The following is a 19,829-nucleotide window of genomic DNA, read 5'->3' as shown; positions in this document are numbered from 1 at the left end:
GGGTCTAGGTTAGTTGAGACTGTTGGTCTTCCTATGGGCTGGCTCTCCTCTTCAGCTTCTTTAATTCTTCCCTTTACTCAACCACAGGGTTTCCCGGCTTCAGTACAGTGGTTGGGTGTAAGTATCTGCTTCTGTCTCAGTCAGCTGCTGATAGGGACTCTCAGAGGACAGCTATGCCATTCTCCTCTATGAGAATGTTCCCCCCAACCACCCACCCCCTCCCACCCTCTCCCATCCCACCACTCCAGCATGCCCCTATGTTAGGGCATCAAACCTTCAAAGGACCAAGAGTTTCCCATCCCATTGATGTCAGACAAGACCATCCTCTGCTACATGTGTATCTGGAGCCATGGATCTTTCCCTGGACCCTCCTTGGTTGGTGGTCTAGTCCCTGGGAGCACTGGGTGGTCCAGCCAGCCAATGTTGTTCTTCCTAAGGGGTTGCAATCTGCCTCAACTGCCCCAGTCCTTCTGCCAGCTGCCGCACCAGGATCCCTGAGCCCAGTCTGAGGGTTGGCTTTAAGTATCCACATCTGCATTGATCAGTTGCTGGCTGAACTTCCCAAGGAGCAGTCATAGCAGGTTCCTGTCAGCAAGTGCCTCTTGGCAATGGCCACAATGTTAGGTTTGGTGTCTGTAGATGGAGTGGATTTCCAGGTAGGCAGTCCTTGGATGGCCCTTCCTTCAGTTTCTGCTCCATTTTTTTTGTCCCTGTTCTTTCTTTGGACAGGAACATTTCTGGGTTAAAAACTTAGAGATGGGTATGTGGACTCATCCCATATAACCGTGCCTATCTGCTGGAGTTGATCTCAACAGATTCTATCTCTCCTTCTCTGCTAAAATCATCCCTATTAGGTCCTGGGAACCTCTCATTTCTCTGGTGTCTGGGACCCTCCAGTAGCTATCCCCATTTCCTCATCCCCCCTACACATTTTTATTTGATTCTCTGACCTTCTGTACTTCTCTCCTGTCCCCTCAGTACCTGATACTGCCCCAGTTATTTCCTCCCCCTCTTTCCTCTCTCCCAAGTTCCCCTCCCCCCCATGATCATCCTGTTCCCTACTCAATGCAGGACTAAAGCATCTATACCTTTCTTCTTCCTAAGCTCCATATGGACTATGGGTTCTATCATAGGCATTGTGAGTTTTGGGGCTAATATCCACTTATTGGTGAGTACATACCCAAGTGTATTCTTTTGTGTCTGGGTAACCTCACTCAGGATGATATTTTCTAGCTCCATCCACTTGCGAATTTCTTGAAGTCATTGTTTTTAATAGTTGAGTAGTACTCCGTTGTGTAAATGTACCACATTTTCTGTATTTATTACTCTGTTGAGGGACACCTGGGTTGTTTCCATCTTCTGACTATTATAAATAAGGCTGCTATGAACATGTGGAGCATGTGTCCTTGTTATATTTTGGAGCATCATTTGGGTATATGCCCAGTAGTGATATAGCTGGGTTTTCAGGTAGAATAATTTCCAATTTTCTGAGGAACCACCAGACTGATTTCCAGAGTGGTTGTACCAGCTTGCAATCCCACCAATCATGGAGGAATGTTCCTCTTTCTCCATATCCTTGCCAGCATCTGCTGTCACCTGAGTTTTTGATCTTAGCTATTCTGACTGGGTGTGAGATAGAATCTCAGGGTTGTTTTGATTTGCATTTTCCTGATGACTAAGGATGTTGAACATTTCGTTAGGTGCTTCTTGGCCACTTGATGTTACTCAGTTGAGAATTCTCTTTAGCTCTGTACATTTATTTAAATATTTTAATAGATGCATATCTTTACTTATATTTCAAAGGTTATTACCCTTTCCAGTTTCCTGTCCATAAGCCCCCATTCCTTCCCCTCCCCCTCCCCATATGGGTATTCCCCCTATACATCCCCCTTATTGTGCTCCCCATATCCCCCTGCACTGGGGGTCCAACCTTGGCAGGACCAAGGGCTTCCCCTTCCACTGGTGCCCCAACAAACAGGGTTATTTGGCTCTCTGGAGTCTAACTTCTTGAGTTCTTCGTATATTTTGGATAATAGTCCTCTAGGATATAGGATATAGCCTCAGATATAGGCTTGGTAAAGATCTTTTCCCAATCTGTTAGTTCCTGTTTTGTCCTAATGACAGTGTCCTTTGCCTTACAGAAGCCTTGCAGTTTTATGAAGTCCCATTTGTCGATTCTTGATCTTAGATCATAGGCCACTGGTGTTCTGTTGAAGAAATTTTTCCCTGTGCCCATGTGTTTGAGGCTCTTCCCCACTTTCTCCTCTATTAGTTTCAGTTGTATCTGGTTTTATGCGGAGGTCCTTGATCAACTTTGTCTTGAGCTTTGTACAAGGAAATAAGAGTGGATCGATTTGCATTCTTCTGCATGCTGACCACCAGTTGAACCAGCACCATTTGTTGAAAATGCTGTCTTTTTTCCACTGGATGGTTTTAGCTCCTTTGTCAAAGATCAAGTGACCATAGGTGTGTGGATTGATCTACCTGCCAGTCTCTGTACCAATATCATGCAGTTGTTATTTTTTATCACTATTGATCTGTAATACAGCTGGAGGTCAGGGATAGTGATCCACCCAGAAGTTCTTTTATTGTTGAGGATAGTTTTCTTTATCTTGTTTCTTTTTTATTCCAAATGAATTTGAGAATTGCTCTTTCTAACTCTGTGAAGAATTGAGGCGGAATCTGAAATTACATTGAATCTGCAGATTGCTTTTGGTAAAATATATTAATCCTGCCAATCCATGAGCTTGGGAGATCTTTCCATCTTCTGAAGTCTCTGGTTGGGCATGGTATATGTGCCCTGGGGTCCCAGGGATCTTAGTTAAGCCAGTTATTGGGGCAGGGCTTGGGATCTCACCTGTGATCTTGGATGTGTCAGAACACCTGGGGAGTCAAGCTGCAGCTGGGGTGTGGGCTGAATGAGTTGGGATCCAGAGCAGAGGCTCTGCTCTCAGTACTGGTGCAAACTGGAAGCCAGCACAGATTTATAATGACCGATTTTCTAGTCATTTAAAATTAAGCTAGGAAGGAAAAAGTACAAACAAAATGAGTTTATATGCCTTTTGCATTTACTTACATAGTCACTTCTATTGAGGATCCTTTTAATATTTGAATTTGATGGTAGAGAACAGGTTTTTAAGGATCAGATCACTATCATGAACACATGTGTTTTAATGAATTCAACTCTTTGCTGCATCATCATCTGCTGGGCTGGCAACACCACTGCAGATACATTTTCTACCTCTAAACATCCATCTCCTCAGGATGTCACTGACTTTGACCTCACAAGTCCTAAACATGCACGTTTGGGTTCTTGCTTCTTTGGTAGGTGTGTGTGTGTGTGTGTGTGTGTGTGTGTGTGTGTGTGTGTGTGTGTGTGATGGTGGTAGGGATTCTTTGGTGTGGCTCTTTATACTTTCTATAACACAACTACTGCTGGTCCACACTGCCTGGCTTGCCCTGTCCATATTTCCCCAATACCAACCCTGTTTGGTAACAGGCTGTGCGTTAGGACTGAGTATACTGAATGACATTTGAGTAGCCACTCAGTGGCTTATAGCCCTGGAGTTTACCACTGTGACTGCAAAGCCCTACCCACAACAGCTGACAGGCTGGTTCCGATATTTTCATATGAATTTGAGCTACTCTACAGTGTCTTCATTTCAACCCAAAAGATGTCATTTAATATATTTTTGTATGGCAGATCCTCTGTTGATAATTTTTTGTTTACTTGCAAAAAAATATTTTGAAGGGTAGATTCTCAGATAAATAATTCTTGACATTTTTCCTTTCTCCCATCTTTTTTTTCTCCTCTCTTATTTTTGGATATCCTTTCTTTAACACCATTCTTTCTCTAATCATTCCTATCTCTTTCTCATAACCCCCCACCTCTGTTAATTGGATCTAGTTATACTCATCTGACCTTCCATACCTCCTAAGCTGCATGTCTATTTAAATTAGTCTGTCTTTTTATTCTGCAGTCTGAGATATCTCACCACATCTAAATCCAGAATAATTATGTTGATTCTTTCTCATTCTAGAATTCATTTCATCTTCAATTAACTCTTTGATTGGACCACAATTTCAACCTTTTCACTTGTATTGATTGCTTCTTTTCTGTGGTGCGATTGTTGGTGGATGGATGAAATATCATCTAACATTTTTTGATGTAGTTAGAACTCTGTTTTAATCTCTTCCATTCTCTGAATGCCTTCTCTTGTTCGCCACTCTCTATTCGGTGCTATTTTATTTAGGTAGTAGTTTGATGTCCCACAGTAAACGCAGACAATCTGGTGTGTCCAGTGGCTGGCGTGGGCTTGCAGTTATGAGGTTCAGTTTCCCTAGCCAACCTCTCTTGTGTGTGGCTGGGCTGTGTGCGCTGTGAGTGGGTGGAGCACGTTGACTGGCAGCCCTGCTGCAGAGTGAGGGGCGTGGAGCAGAGGCGGGCAAGCTGCTCTGCCACCCAACTCCCATCTGTCAATGGCTAAAACTGGGAGGAGCTCACTTGGGACACAGGGGTTTTAGTCTCTTTGCCTCCCCATGCAGAAAGAGTAATCTCGGTGACGTACCAACAGCCATAAATACACATCATTCCTTTTGAATTTCTATCCTCAAAACCTGGAAACCGCTAGTATCAAAGCTGCCAATTCGGGATCAGTTCTGAGATTCAGAGTTCTGTCATTGTCTTTCTGCTTTAGAAGAGTAGTCAGTCACCACTGTTGTACATGACAGCTCTGTCACAGTTAGCTTGTGGTCAAATAGAATGAAACATTTACTCATCACATATGTTCACGGTAATAAATTTTAATGCAACTGTCGGAAAGTTAATACAACCCTCAGTGTTTTGGCTTATAACCAGGGCTTGTTTTTGTTGAGAAGCTGTTGCAGGACTGGGGACTTCCCTTTTAACAGGCTTTCTGATCATTCACCACTAGAGGGCAACATCGTTGCTGTTGCTGTTTTGAACTTTGCAAAGTACAGTCATTAGCAGTGCGCCTTCAACCTTTCACTGTATGGACTCTGCTCCCTTCTGTACTGTGCCTCCCAGCCCTAATGGGGAGGAACTGGGTACAGGCTAGTTTGGGGACATGCATATCAAGATTAGAAGTGTGTAAGGGGACAGTAAAGAGAAAAGGGACTTTTTTTCCTGGCATGTATGTTCTTTTGGTTTGATTTGAAGGGCAAGATGTGAGAGAAGAGGAAGATGGGTGGATGATTCAGTCCATCTGCTATAGTAAATCTCAGTGTCATAATGGCCTCCCCCATCTCTTTTTTACCTAAAGGGAAAAGAAGAAGAGGAGAAAGAGGGGGGAAGAGGAGGAGGAAGGGGAAAATAAAACAAAGAAAGCTGTTTTTTTCTTCCCCCTCTTCTCTATTCTCCATTTAGGATTCACCACGGTAGAAGGTAGTGTCTGCTGCTCCTTTCCTGGAATCATCCCGCCCAAAGCTGGAGGGAAGGGAAGTGTTTGTGAGGCCTAGGTCAGTAGATGGTCTTTCTCAGGATAGACGGCAAAGGGTGGAGGAGAGAATGCTTGCCTCGGCAGAGATGGTTGGTCAAGTTTGGCCACGTACGGACATGCTCATGTATAACATGGAAAACATGCTTTAATTCTTTACATTTAGGCCAAGTCTAAGTAAAGTAAAAACTTGTTTGTTTTTTTTTAAACTATTTTGAATGCATGGAGACTTCAAGACCTTCATCCATAAAACTATAGCAAAACTCTAAACCATGAAATTTTCATCTTGCTGGAATCTTGGAAATCAGGCTTTTCTTACATGAAGGAAAAAATAGCATTAAATTTTTTGCAGAACCTTCCAAGGTAAATGTAATACAGTGTCAGCACACTACATGGTTCTCACCTCACAGGTAGCAAAAGATTGGTTTATTCTGAGCCAAGTAGGAGGAACATGGCCTAAAAATAACCTAAAATGTTTCCCCTACATCATGTGTTCATAGTGGAAGTGTACATGAGTCCCTCTGTCACTGAATAAAGTCATGTATTAGATGTGTTATTGGGGACATTAGGCCAGTGGGGTTACAGCAAAGCAGGGAGAACAATGCTGCAGGTTCTGATGCTATCTGGTGGCCTTTGAGTTGCCGCAAGGTCATGATCTGCTAATTTGACACATTCTGAAGGTTTTGCCTGGGAGAGGGAAGGACACTAGGTCAGATACAGAAGATGAGGGCTAAATAGCTTTGAGGGGACTAAAGATAGCAGAGACAATCAGCTTTGTGTGCAGCCCTCCACAGTCACAAGGTTCTAATCAGTCAAGCAGTTGCAATCAATACAAATGTGTCCTTTCCCTGGGGAGCTCAGTTTACAGTGGTCCTGTTGGGCAAGCATCGCACCCTATGCATTCAGAAGCCAGATATGTTATGACCATGCACTGGGAACATTTGTCCTTGCGATGTGACAGTGTTGAGTCTGAGTAGGCAGGACAGCAGTCTTTAGGAAAGAGCATCCTCACCCCACCCCCTGGGTTAGAGGACTTCTTAAGACCACCTTGCAGACCAGAACTCATAACACCACCATTGAGTGCTCATGTTGACAGTGACTATTTACTTATGCTCTCCACTTGCCCCTTGTCCTATTTTCTTCTGTTAAAATTTAAAGCTCTGTCAGTACCCCAATGTTAGCCTTGGAGTTCCAGGTTTTTCTCATGTGCTCCTTCCAACACAGCCACATGGATGAAGCCCCCTCTCTCTGTCCCTCACCATTACCCACCTCTATTGTTTGGGGATTAGGGGCCAACCAGACACTGTTGGTGCTGTTGGAACTGGGACCTTTGGCCTTAAACTCATACTAGTTTATGAAGTAGAGCCTAGGTTAATTTTCCATGGTAGCTTACTTATTCTTCAAGCCAATTTTAATCATATTCTTTCCTGGGTGACTTTATCATGAAAATATATGATTTAATACACACATATGTAATATGTTGATACAAATATACTGTTGAACCAAGATTAAACAACATTCGTGTTTAAACTTAAAGATATAGCAAACCAAATTTATTGTCTTAAAAAGAGTATCCCTTTCTACCACTGCAGATTCAAGTTCAGTCCAGCCTAGGCCACCCCAGGCTTAGTGGTGACAAATGCTTTTATTAAGATAGATACTCAAATATGAGTTGCATAAAGACTTTATCATGGGAACTTTAACAAGATGATGATGGCAATAGTGATGATGGTGGTGGTGGTGATGATGGTGATGATGATGGTGATGATGAGGATGGAATGATATGAATTCTTGTCAGTGAATTCTTATAGTCAGGGCTTTCATCTGGCTTCTGAGTGTTCTAGTGTTCCAAGAGCAGGCCTTAATGTATGTTTTCTGCATTCCAAGTGGAACATAAAAAGTGTACGTAGCTAAGAAGTACCATGTAATGTTTTATTCATGTGTACAGTATATGCATTGGTGAGCATCCCAGTATTCAGGAAGACTTGGCATTACTTCATTATAGCTCCAGTCTATCAGTTAGGAAGTCTCTCAGATTGGGTACAGGGAGAGGGAGCAGAACTGGATGATACCTCCCACGATGAAATCAACATCATAGAGCCAAGTGTCACCATTAGCAATGTAACCTTAAGTAGCAGTTACCACAATCTCTTTCTTATAGGCATGGAAGTGGGATTAGGTAAGGCACTGCCATGTAGGTAAGAAGACAATTGTATGCCTGTTAAGGCATTTTGATATGTTTCTACTGTTACATTATATTCATGTATGTATTCATATATGTGTGTGGGCCCATATGTGCATGGAGGTCAAAAGGCATTATCAAATACCCTCCTCTATTGCTTTTTATTGAGACAGGCATTTTTATTAAACTTGGCACTTACTCATTTTTAGGCAGGCTAACTAGCCAGTAAGACCAAATGATCCTCCTGTCTCCACTCCCCAGCACTATGGTTACAGGCATGTATGTATGCACAGTGATACCTTGCTTTGTATATGGATTCTGGAGATTCAAAACACAGGCCCAGCACACATGTGAACTATCTTCTTAGCCTTTTAATGTTTTCATTAAAGTGCATTGGTTATAAAAATAATTTCACTGTGGCATTTCAATATATGCATTTAGCACAGTTTGATGATCTCCTTCTCTCCTAATAGGATATCAGAGAAAAGCATAGAAACTGTATTAGCTTTCTATCATTTTCAAAATTTTTTCTTCTATTTGTATATATTAAATATCAGATACAGCCATATTGGCAATTTTTGAAATATAGAATGACCCACTCTCACTAGGACCACTACTGTTATCACTTTCTTTACCTTGCTTATTTTCCCATCTGTCCCTGGACACTGCACATGAACAGGGTTAAATCTTAGTGTTGTCTCTTTGAGCACCAGTTCCCCTGTGTCATGATACAGCTTTCGTAATCCTCATTCTTAATGCTTTGGAAATAGTGGAATGAAAAGATCCAACGGTGTTTTGTTAACCAGTTTTAAAAAGGTGTGTGTGTGTGTGTGTGTGTGTGTGTGTGTGTGTGTGTGTGTGTGCGTGTGTGTGTGTGTGTACATATATATGTATGCAAGTATTTGTCTATGTGTGCATGTGTGGAGGTCAAAGGTAAACAATCAGTGTCTTCCTCCCCTTCCCCTTCCCCCTTCCTTTCCCTTCCGTTCCGTTCCGTTCCGTTCCGTTCCGTTCCGTTCCGTTCCGTTCCGTTCCGTTCCGTTCCGTTCCCTTCCCTTCCCTTCCCTTCCCTTCCCTTCCCTTCCCTTCCCTTCCCTTCCCTTCCCTTCTCCTTTCTCTCTCCTCTCCTCTCCTCTCCTCTCCTCTCCTCTCCTCTCCTCTCCTCTCCTCTCCTCTCCTCTCCTCTCCTCTCCTCTCCTCTCCCTCTGTCTCTGTCTCTGTCTCTGTCTCTGTCTCTGTCTCTGTCTCTGTCTCTATCTCTATCTGTGTATCTCTCTATTTCAGATGAGGTCTTGTACTGAATTCAGAACTTGCCATTTAAGCCAAACTGGCTATCTAGTGAGACCCCAGGAACTACCCATTTGTACCCTATCTCCAATAGTAGGATCATAGTTGAGTACTGTAGTGCCCAGATTTCATGTATGTTCTGGAGATGTGGATTCAGATCTGCATGTCTCTGCATCCATGATTACCCACTTTCAGACACTGATCATGAGGCTGATTTCATATATGTGCTGACATATTTTATGCAGTGAATGTATTGGCCATGGCATCAATCCAATAGTTAGTAACAGTCATCTGGTGGCTCCAAAAGACTAATCTACACTCAGCCTTGTCCGTGCTGTTCCCTTTCCTCTGTTGACCCACTATCTCTAAAGTTCTGTTTTCCCTAGTTTTCATCTGGCTAACTAACTAACTAACTAACTAACTAACTAACTAACTAACTAACTAACTAACTTCCCTTGTGTCCAATCTGCTCCATCACCCACTACCCCTCCTCTATCTCCATCATTCTCTTCACTCCTTCCCTCTCTTTATTCTGCCATTGTCTTCTTTCTTCCACAAACATGTCTTAACCTTTTGCATTATGCTAAAGACTTTCATGTATGTAATAGGCAAATCAGTTTTAAACAATTTCCCAGTGTCCACTGACTCAGACAATAACAGAAGGAGATAAGTTATAAGTATTCAATCACATTACAGGAAAATATCCGAAAGGACAAAAGTCATACAGAGAATTCAAACATTAGAGAATGTCTAAATTTCACAAAAAGAGCCAAAGGAGAGTCAGTATCTAATTTGTCACTTTACTGCTCCTGCATTTTATATCTTAGTTAATAAGCAATTAATGGGACTATATTCGGAAATTATGTGAACATCCTGTCCCTTATCACACTTTTATGTGTTGGTTTTAGTATAGTCAGTAATGATCCTGCAGTTCCATTTTTACATTTGTTAGATGATATTTGACTTTAATCAAGAACGTCACCTTCTGCACTTATCTGTTCATTATTTCTTATATCAGTTTTTCGGTTAGATGTTCACATTGTTCCAGGCATGGCCAGAGCAGCTCTTCCAAACAGAGCCCCATGTCTTCACATGCTCTTCACAGTTTCTGAACAATTCCCTAATTTGTGCCATGTCAAGGTGCTGAGTTCTTTCTGTCGTTGATCAACTTTTCTTCCTTTCTCCTTTTCACACATTCTGTTTTGAGTGAGTTTAGAAAATTCCTTTCATATTTCATGTAAAAGTTAGAAAGAATTAAAATTACAGAGCTCATAGTAGGTTTTGTAGATGAAATCTATGAGAAATTTTGGGAGGTGAAGTGTCATTTTTATCAATGATGTAGCCACTGATAAGCTGCCCTTGTAAATGACCTTCTGCCCAGGACAAGGTGGAGTCAAGAGTTGAGACCAAGGAAAGGTGAAGGGGGACAAAATAATCATATAATAATTAAGCTCCATTATGCAGTTTTGAGAAATGGGATAAAATTCACCAAATGGATAAGGTTGCAGAGCTATGAGCCAATCTGAGTCAAGTTCATTTTACTTGCATGGATACCAGAAAACAACAGCAAAACAGTGTAATTTAAAGCATGGGGTATGGTGGAATTATAGAAGTTTGGAGAACTAAGTTTACACAGGGCTGGATGCTCTGTCTGCCTAGATTTACTATTCAGATCTCAAAGACTGTCAAGTTTGCCATGTTACCCCCACAAACATCATTAAATCACAAGGAAAGACAGCCTTTACTGAACCAAGCCTGTAGCAATGTAAACCAGGGTGGTCTTCTCCTAGTCCAGCAGCAACCACACAGTTCAGAAGGACGCATGTGTAGGCACATCTAAGGCGGACCTATTGTGATCTGGTGTCAGAGTTTCTATTGAACTCTCAGGTACTGTACAAGTTTATTACTACTATCACCTTTTCCTCTTTTCTTCTTCTTTTTTCTCATCAACAGGATGTGAGTGGCTGACCAAACTTGACTTGACTGTAAATTTCATTGGAGAACTGAGTAGCATTAAAACCCTGACACACAATATTCATCTGAGGGAGCTATTCCTCGTGGGTAACCCATGTGCTGACTTTGACGGCTACAGGGAGTTTGTGGTGGTGACCTTACAACAGTTAAAGGTATGCTCAGAGCAAAGGTGCAAAAGGGAGTGGGGAGAAGAGAGAAGGAAATACACAGAAAGATGAGAAGAAGCAATCACAGGAATTCCTGGGTTCTTCATGGAATTGTTAGGCAAAAATTGCTGCTTTGGAGATTGGAATATTCTAGAGAGTAAAGCTGCATTATTTGATTTCTAACCCCCTGATGTTGTTTTTGAAACTTTTAACAAATCTTTAAAAGGTAAGTAGTTGATTTCTATATTATCTCATCAAGACACTGAACCAGTTGAGTCATCTTTTGAAGTACACCCTTCACTATTACTGATAATTACCACTGCGATCCCAGAACCTAAGAGGTGGAGAAGAAACAGAAGGACTTCAGCAAGGTTAGTCTGGTCTACACAGTTAGTCCCAAGCCACTCAGGCCCAAACAATGTGACCTGCCTAAAAATCTCAAAAATAGCCAGTCAAACCAAAGTAAACAGGTTGCCATTCCCCATCTTCAAGACTTCTGTGCTGGATTTGAATGACACAGAGCATAAATTTACATATCTAACAAACCCATGTTTTTAATCTGTACTTTCAACTTATATTCTGTGTTTCTGTGATCCTTTCTTTGGTTTTAAGCTGGAAGCTTCTGGAATGAGAGTCTTATGGCAGACTAAAATGTCCGATGTGTGTGTGTGTGTGTGTGTGTGTGTGTGTGTGTGTGTGTGTGTGTGTGTAAAAGCTAGAGAACAATTCCAGTGTCATTCTCAGGGACACTCTGTACTACTTTTGAGGCAAGGTGTCTCATTGCCCTGGAGCTCACCAATTAGCATAGACAAGCTGGACAATGAAACCCAGGGACCTTCCTTAGTCTGCTTCCCTAAATGCTGGGAGTAAGCATTCTTAGCATTTTTATGTGTAGGTATCAGATCCATGTCTCTATGTTTGTGAGTTAAGCACTATACCAACTGACCAGTTATCTAGCCCTAGAGATTTATTCTATCATTCTATCATCCTCTAAACTCAGGAGACATTATAGATTTTTCTTTGACTCGCTTTGAGGAAGGAATTATAAGTCAGAGACAATGGTTAAAACCAAATTGTATATCATAATATGCTCATATTTTGCCACCATATCCCCCAAATCCAATAATTTCAGAGCTAATATTATTTGGAATAATTGTAAACCTAATATTTAGTAAAATATGATTCTAAAGAAAGTATAAAACTGAGAATAGTAAAGAGCAGAATATTAGTTTTCACATAAGTCCAAAGTTCTTGGCCCATGTGTGACTCTAGGCATCTGTAACAAGAATACAGGAAAACAGTGGTTTTGAGGCATCCATTGGCTTAGTTCTCAGAGGGTATTTCTTCCTTCGTCTTTGGTGTTTCTGTGGTTGAGAAATTGCTGGCTGCTAGATTCTTGATCAGATTTCTTGTCATGTAAAATTTCTTAGATTATGTAAATGAGTTGGATAGTTGAACCTAGAATAAGAGGCAAATCATTTTATCACGTAAGTTAGATGGTTATCATTGCACGAGTTCTTCCTAGAAAATGAGTGGTGTGAAGAACTTGCTAGACGTAGATCCCAGAGACTGAGGCTGTGAGTCCTTATCCTAAAGGAATCAGGGTTAGACTGGAACCGCATGGTCACCACAGCTGCGCTTGTTTATGCTGCTGTGCCCAGAGCAGAGTTGTGAGGTGTCACCATGTACTGAAAATGGTCACAAATAGTAGTGCAAGGTACTCTGTAAATGGTGTCTTTGGTGTCCTAGACCCATACAGGAGACAGTGAAGCACATTAGAGACAGGACATTGGAGCTTACAGATTGCCCCTTCTTGATTGTTTGGCCTGACACACCTGGCAATTGGAGCCCATGGGCCTTGCACTCCTTGTGTCTGACTCTGAACCTCCACTGACCAACAGACACAAACACACACACACACACACACACACACACACACACACACACACACACGTGCATATGTGTCTGCTGCTGCTCTGAGTTAATGTGTAAACTGTTGGATCAAGTCTTTCAGGAGACAGCCCCACTCAGGTTTTACAAGAGGCCATCAGTACCTGTGAAAAGTAGTGCTGGTAAATGTGTTTACTGATACCTAAAAACGAAGCAAACCATTTTGAAATCTTAGGTACCATTTCACTGAGAGTTTATAAGGTTTGTCTGAAAGGAGCTGTGGCGGTAGATGTGGATGTTGTGATTTTCTAGGATTGCTGTGCACAGTCTACCTGTGACTTATATGACAGATTTATCCCATAGCTCTGGAGAACAAATAGTCCAGGGGACGTTGTCGGAAAATAGGCTGAGTTGGGTCCCTCTCAAGTCCACGAGGGAGAGTCTAGGCCTATCTCCTACCTAGTAGGTTTAGCCAGCACTATGTGGCATCCTCTGACTCATGCTCTCATTGCTCTGACCTCTGCCCCAGTCCTCTCACAGTGTTCTTAGGCCTCTGTTCCTTCCCAATGCATTCTTTTGTAATGACACAAGTTATATGATATTACACCCATGCCACTCCAATATGTTTTTTCCCAAATAAACTATACCTACAGTGTCCCTATGTCTTCCAAATAGTCAAATCTCAAGATCCTGGGATTAAAATTCAGACTCTAAAAAATAGAGGCAGTACAAAGAGAGCCATTCTTTTGCAAGAGTTCTCCCCCTCCCCTAGGTCTGCAACACTCAGGGTACAGCATGAGTGGGCACTGACTTTGGTAGCACACAGCAGTGTTACTCATGATCCCACCTGGGATCTACAAGATTTTTGGGATATTTTTCTCATTTCTAGATAGATGTTGGTTGTTCCTAGAGGGGATCTCAATGAAGCTCCAAGGCAAGCTCACTTGCTTTTCTTTGCAGTGACCCATGTACAGTTATCATCAGTAAGCACAGGCACATACAGTTATCACCAGAAGTACGGACACATGCACAGTTACCAACAGCAAATATGGACCCATGTACAGTTAACAATAATCATAGACCTATTCACAGGAATCATCACTAACCATGAACACACTGCTGTTCCAGATACAGCAACTCTGCCTGGAGCAAAGTCAGGAAATGCAAAAGCTTCCATTACCCTTGCAGCTCTACTCAAGTTTAGAAGGGTTTGTTTGAACTTGGAGAAAACATAAGCCAGTTTTGAACAATGTCTACCAGGAATCTTCAATAAATGAAGTCCTTAAGGTAGTGGTGGCTGGACACAGGGCCAAATGTAAAACCAGTTCTCTGTATGTCTGGTCTGGAAGGTAACAGAGGGGTCTTTTTTTCATGCTCTTAGAAACAGTACATCTGAGTAAATAAACATTTAAAATATTTATAAAGACTTTATAAATCAAATAGGCAAATGTGCTCCAGATATAACCAAAAACTGCACCTTGCTTCCCGAAGTTCATCAGAATCTTAAGTTAAAGAATTCTATTTAGCTAGAATCTCCCAGTCCAATCCAATAATGCCTAATCCATATTTACACTAATATTTTATGATCTCCTTCATATAAATATACTAATATCTATTTGAAAATTTATATAATGTGCTTATTACAGAGATTTATTTTATTTATTCCATGATTTTATTCAGTTTCCCAACTTGATTACACCTTAACTCTACCTGAGTCACCTTCGGAAATTGTACCACAACTGCTTCTTACCTTAAGTGGTAGCTGCAGCTGGAGGTGATCTTGTTAACACAGCCTCAGTCCTCATGGAAAAATGTCAGAAAAAAAGAATCTCTGAAAAGCCTGGTACTCTCCTAATATATTTCAAATATATTAGAAATAGCATGAAATATTCCTCAAGATATCCATTATGATGCTCTACTTTAAAGATATGTTTCCAAGCCAAATATTAGATGAAAGCCAGACGTTAATACATATTAAAATTAAAGATAATAAAAATCAAATATCTAACTAATAATATTTTTCTCTTTCACTTTGGCTGCCAGGAAGCTCAAAATTAAATCGAGGGCTTATGCATGCAGCTGCACGAGTCTCATGAAAACATGTTTTCTAATCTCTTTATTAGCATTTTGATATGCATTATGACTTATCCCAGTAGTTGGAAATTTTACACATCACTAAATTTGTATCTCATTAAATACACTTAGTAATAATCCTGTTTCAGCAGATTAGCACAAATTTCGTGCTGTAAAACATGGCAAATCACTTCAGTGTTCCGAAAGTTAGAGGTCTGGAATGGTTCTCTGGGTAGAAATCTAGGTATTGCCAGGGCTATTAGTCCTGGGGGATGTGAGGGAGGAGGCAGGGATAGACATGTGCCTTGCTGTTTGCTGCCTCTAGAGGGCACCATTACCTTTGTGTATATGGCCACTTCCTGGGTTTTCAACATCCTCAGTCTTCACCTTCTTTAACTCTGAAGCTTGTGCCTGAGCTCCCAACTTTCTTACTTATAGTCTCTTTGCAACTAGATAGGAAACCATTTGCTCATCAGAGATTCGTAACTATATCACATCTAAGTCCCTTAGACTAGATGAGGTGACATTCATAATGCCTGGAGTCCAGGCACCAAGGACACTGTTAGTCAAGAACATCAATCTAAACCCTGAACCTGTTCCTACAGAAGATGTTGGTCTAATCCAACCTCTCTTTGTACTGGAAGCTTTGACATTTTGTATTTTAGTCAGCATTTTTGTTTTTCCCTTTTGCTTACGTGTATTTGGGGGGGCATGTATGTATGTGTTTTCACGTCAGGGGGCACATGGGGGTGTGTGCATATGTAAATACCAGTTAGAGGACTAATTCAAATGTTATTCCTCCTCAGGACCACCTTGTGTGATTTTGTTGTTTGCTTTTATACAGGGTCTGTCACTGGGACCTGGGGCTTACCAGTTAGGGTAGGCTGGCTGGCCAAAGAGCTCAAGTCTACCTGTCTTCAGTTCCCCTGTGCTGGGATGATACATGTGTACCACCACACCTGGATGGATACAAAGGGTAGCACACAGTCCTCATGCTTGTACAGCAAGAACTTTATTGACTGAGCCATCTTCTCACCCTCTATTTACATTTTAATTTGGGATAATTATATAACTGTCATGTAAACACCATCTAGAACAATGAACACTTTGTTAACATATCCAAGGGTGGCACAGGATCTGGTTTGAGTTGGAGCTCCTTGTGTAAAGTCCTTTCCATTGGGAGGCTTAGAAAATACTATTATTTCAGGAACTGTGACTTGATTTAAGCACCAAAAAACTTAATATAGTGAGCAGTTATCAAATTAATAGAAATATTTTGAGAGCTTGTCATTAATTATTTTGACAGAAGACCTACTTATTTCCAGTAAGGGTGCTTTGTAAATTATATAACTTGTATGAAATAAGCATTGATTTAGGCCGTTAATTTCTGATTTCCTGTTAATTACTTTGTTTTAATTCTTTGTTGCTATGGCATTAATATTTCTAATTTAAGAAATACCAATCAAAATTAACTTGGGGCTAATCCTTTGTTCTTTCTTTATTTCTTCCCCCTCTGTTTTCATCCTTTGCAAGTTGATATATTATGGCCTTGTAGTCCCAGAAATCCTCCTGTCTCAGCCACCAGAGAACTAGTGTTACACCATGACTCACCTTCCTTGGCTGAACTGAATAATTGCACTGTCTGTTGCTTTTTGTTTAAGTGGTTGGATGGCAAAGAAATAGAACGTTCTGAAAGGATCCAAGCACTGCAGAACTACGCAGCAGTTGAACAGCAAATCAGAGAGCAGGAGAAAGCTTACTGCCTTAGACGTGCCAAAGAGAAAGAGGAAGCTCAGAGGAAACTGGAGGAAGAAAACGAAAGTGAAGACAAAAAGAAGAGCAGCCCAGGCTTTGATGGGGATTGTTACACAGACATCCACGCTGATTGGTGTGTCCATCAGTGGTTTGCATACTTGTTAACTCCCATTAAAACACCAGCAGTATTTCCTCCGCAAGGTGTCCACAGCATCTGTTATGTTCCAGAATATAACATCACAGTAAGCTTGGCTGGGATGGATATGAATATCCCATGATGATGATTGTAGAAGGATTTCTTCCCTTAGAAAAATTGCTTTTCCTAACCAGCAACTGGCATTTGCATCTGAAATTATTCCTAGAGAAATCTCTCTAAACGTGTACAGAAAAGACGAATTAACAGGTGTACTTTGATTTCAAAGGCAGGAATAGTTTAGAAAAGTTAAATGCAAATCACACAATAATAAAATGAATAATTCTGATTGCATCATGAAACATTCTATTTTATGAGTTACATAGTGAATACATTTTTAAATGTGATTAATAACCCTCTAATTGATCTTTTATGAATCTGAATTTTCATGGTATTTCTTTTAAGTGAATCACAACTAGTCACTTGATTTGATTCTATATAAAGTTTTAAATATTTACATAATATATTTCTTATTGAGAAAATAATAATTATGAAATATTTCAGATGTATACAAGTGCTTTATAAACAATTAAACAAGAAGCTATTGTTCCATCACCTAGACAGAGTCATTTGTATGCTTGCACTAAGTCTTTTAGAAAGAATCAACTGTCAGGGAAATGCTAGAAGCCTGCTGAATCTTTGTGTTGTGTTCTCCTCATTGCCCTCAGTGGTGTCTGCTGACCTAAATAAAGCCTGCATACAGTCAACTTATGTTTTACTGTGGCCAGGAATGGTGGCTTACTCTCTATACCAGCATTTGGGAAGCAGAGGCAGCAAGTTTCCGTGAGTCTAGGCCAGTCAGGGCTACCTAGAGGCATCTGCCTATAAATATCTTAAGATATAATACATTTTATTGCTGTACATTTTGTCTTTCTTGTGAAATCCTTCATGACTTTTATCTGTGGATCTAGACTCAGCTCTGTCCATCATGTAGGCTAGGGTATCCCTAATCTATTTCTGAGTCATTGGCTTAGTTTGGGAGGAAAAGGAAGCAGCCCCATTCCCCAAGGTTTCAGGAAAAAGAGAACATCACTGAGATTCCTAGGCTATAGGAAGGGGAGATGAACATCCTCCCTCTCAACCTCATGAAGAATGGGAAAGATGGTTTATTGAGTTGCAGCAGCTACAGGACAGGGATCACGAGAGGGGTACTGCCAGCCTTCACATGGTGACGATCCATGACTATCTCATCGGCTAAATGCCGGTGTTAAGGAGGAACTAGGCTTGAGGTGTTGTAAAGGGATACTACCCAAGAGAGTGGCCTCAAAAGCTCAGAAGTTGTCTCAGAAGGATAAACCAAGCATGTTGACAACCCCAGTAGGAAGCAACGTAGTTGGAGAACGCATTGTCTGGACAGAAAGGCAGCACCAGCGAGGTTACAGGAGCAGTGGCCATGTAGCCTGTACTCACCTACTCCTACCCATCCTCTCAGGCCAAACACAAGCCTGGAGAATCCAACCAGGCATAATGATGGACACAGAAGTAAAATGAAGATGAGGCAGGAGAGTAAGAGTAGACTCTGCATGTCTCCCAAGCAAAACCCAACTGTGAGATGGGCCAGGACACATTGGAACTTGGACAGGGAATAAGGGGCTTCAGCTTAGATGTAAGCCTTGAGTTTTGTTTAAACTTTAGACATTTTAAGGCCTGGACTTGAGTCTTAGCTGAAATGAAATTATACTTGAGCAGTGCCTATGTCATTGTGGATTTTGTTGATGAGTGGGAGAGGGGAGAAAGAGAATAATTTTAAAGAAGCGATTAAGAGAGATTCTATTCATTCCCTAGAGAGCTCAGACATTTCATCACCAGCCATGCACATTTAGATTCAATCTGATTTTGAAGACTTAAGTTACTTAGCTAATGCTTCTGCTAGCTATTATTTTCTAAAATCTTTTTTATATTTGAATTTATTGAAAATTTCATTTAATGTATTTTGATGAGAGTCCTTCCTCTTCTCCAACCCCTCCCATATCTTCCCCATTCCCTACCCATCCACTTCATAGTATCTCTCTCTCTTTCTTAAAAAACAAAAAATAAGACCAAAATGGTTCTATCTCTCTCTCTCAAATACACACACACACACACACACACACACACACACACACACACACACCATGCCATACTATACTACATCAAACCATGGAATCTGATTTGTGGTGACTTCTAGATATGGAGCCTGCCCTGGAGTGTGGTTGATATGGTTGATATACTTTAGCTCTTCAGCAAATAACTCCTTTCAGTGATTTGCGTTGTTTTATTCATTGACACTCCATTGGAGGAAATGTATTTTCTCTCCGGCAGCTACCAGTTGCAAATAGCTTCCTAGTTAGGGGTGGAACTTTGTGCCCACTTCCCCTCTTTTAATGCTGGAATTATGTCTGGCTTGAACACGTGCAGGCACTGTGCTTGCTGTCACAGTTGCTGTGAATTCATGTGTTTATCAGTGTTCTCATAAATGGAAGACTTTCTTCCCTCTGGCCCTTTAAAACTTTCTGTCTCCTCCTCCTCCACATAGCTCCCTTATCCTCTAGGGGAGGGGCTCAATAAGACATCCCATTTACACCTGAGTGCTCCAAAGCCTCTTGCTCTCTGTACGTTGTCCAGTTCTGGGTCCCAGTAGTAATTACCATCTGTTGCAAGAAGCAGTTGGGTGAGCAATGCACCCATCCATGGATATAGTTGTCTTCCACTAAGATCATTTACTGCACTGTTCATTAAGCAGAATAGTTGGTTGTATTAATTTTTCATAGGGATTTTGAACCATTTTTTAAATTATAGATTGTAAAAGGTGAAAGTAAGCCAACTTTATAGGGAAAATTTATGTAAGGCTGGACCTATTATTCCAGTAGCAATCCAGAAGAATATTGTAGAAT

General features: G+C 41.1%; 1 protein-coding gene across 2 annotated transcripts in view; it reads left to right on the top strand.

The window, feature by feature from the left end:
- Dnaaf11 (dynein axonemal assembly factor 11) overlaps window positions 1-19,829 on the top strand; it is a 107,336-nt gene that overhangs the window by 17,103 nt on the left and 70,404 nt on the right. For both annotated transcript variants that reach the window (NM_001025659.2, XM_087556468.1), the window contains 2 exon segments: window positions 10,879-11,051; window positions 16,670-16,896. In NM_001025659.2, coding sequence (NP_001020830.2) covers window positions 10,879-11,051; window positions 16,670-16,896 — 400 coding nt within the window.

The sequence above is a fragment of the Rattus norvegicus genome, chromosome 7 (assembly GCF_021556685.1).
Source record: "Rattus norvegicus strain SHRSP/BbbUtx chromosome 7, alternate assembly SHRSP_T2T, whole genome shotgun sequence".
NCBI classification, from domain to species: Eukaryota; Metazoa; Chordata; class Mammalia; order Rodentia; family Muridae; genus Rattus; species Rattus norvegicus.
This window is presented reverse-complemented; position numbering and strand designations above follow the sequence as displayed.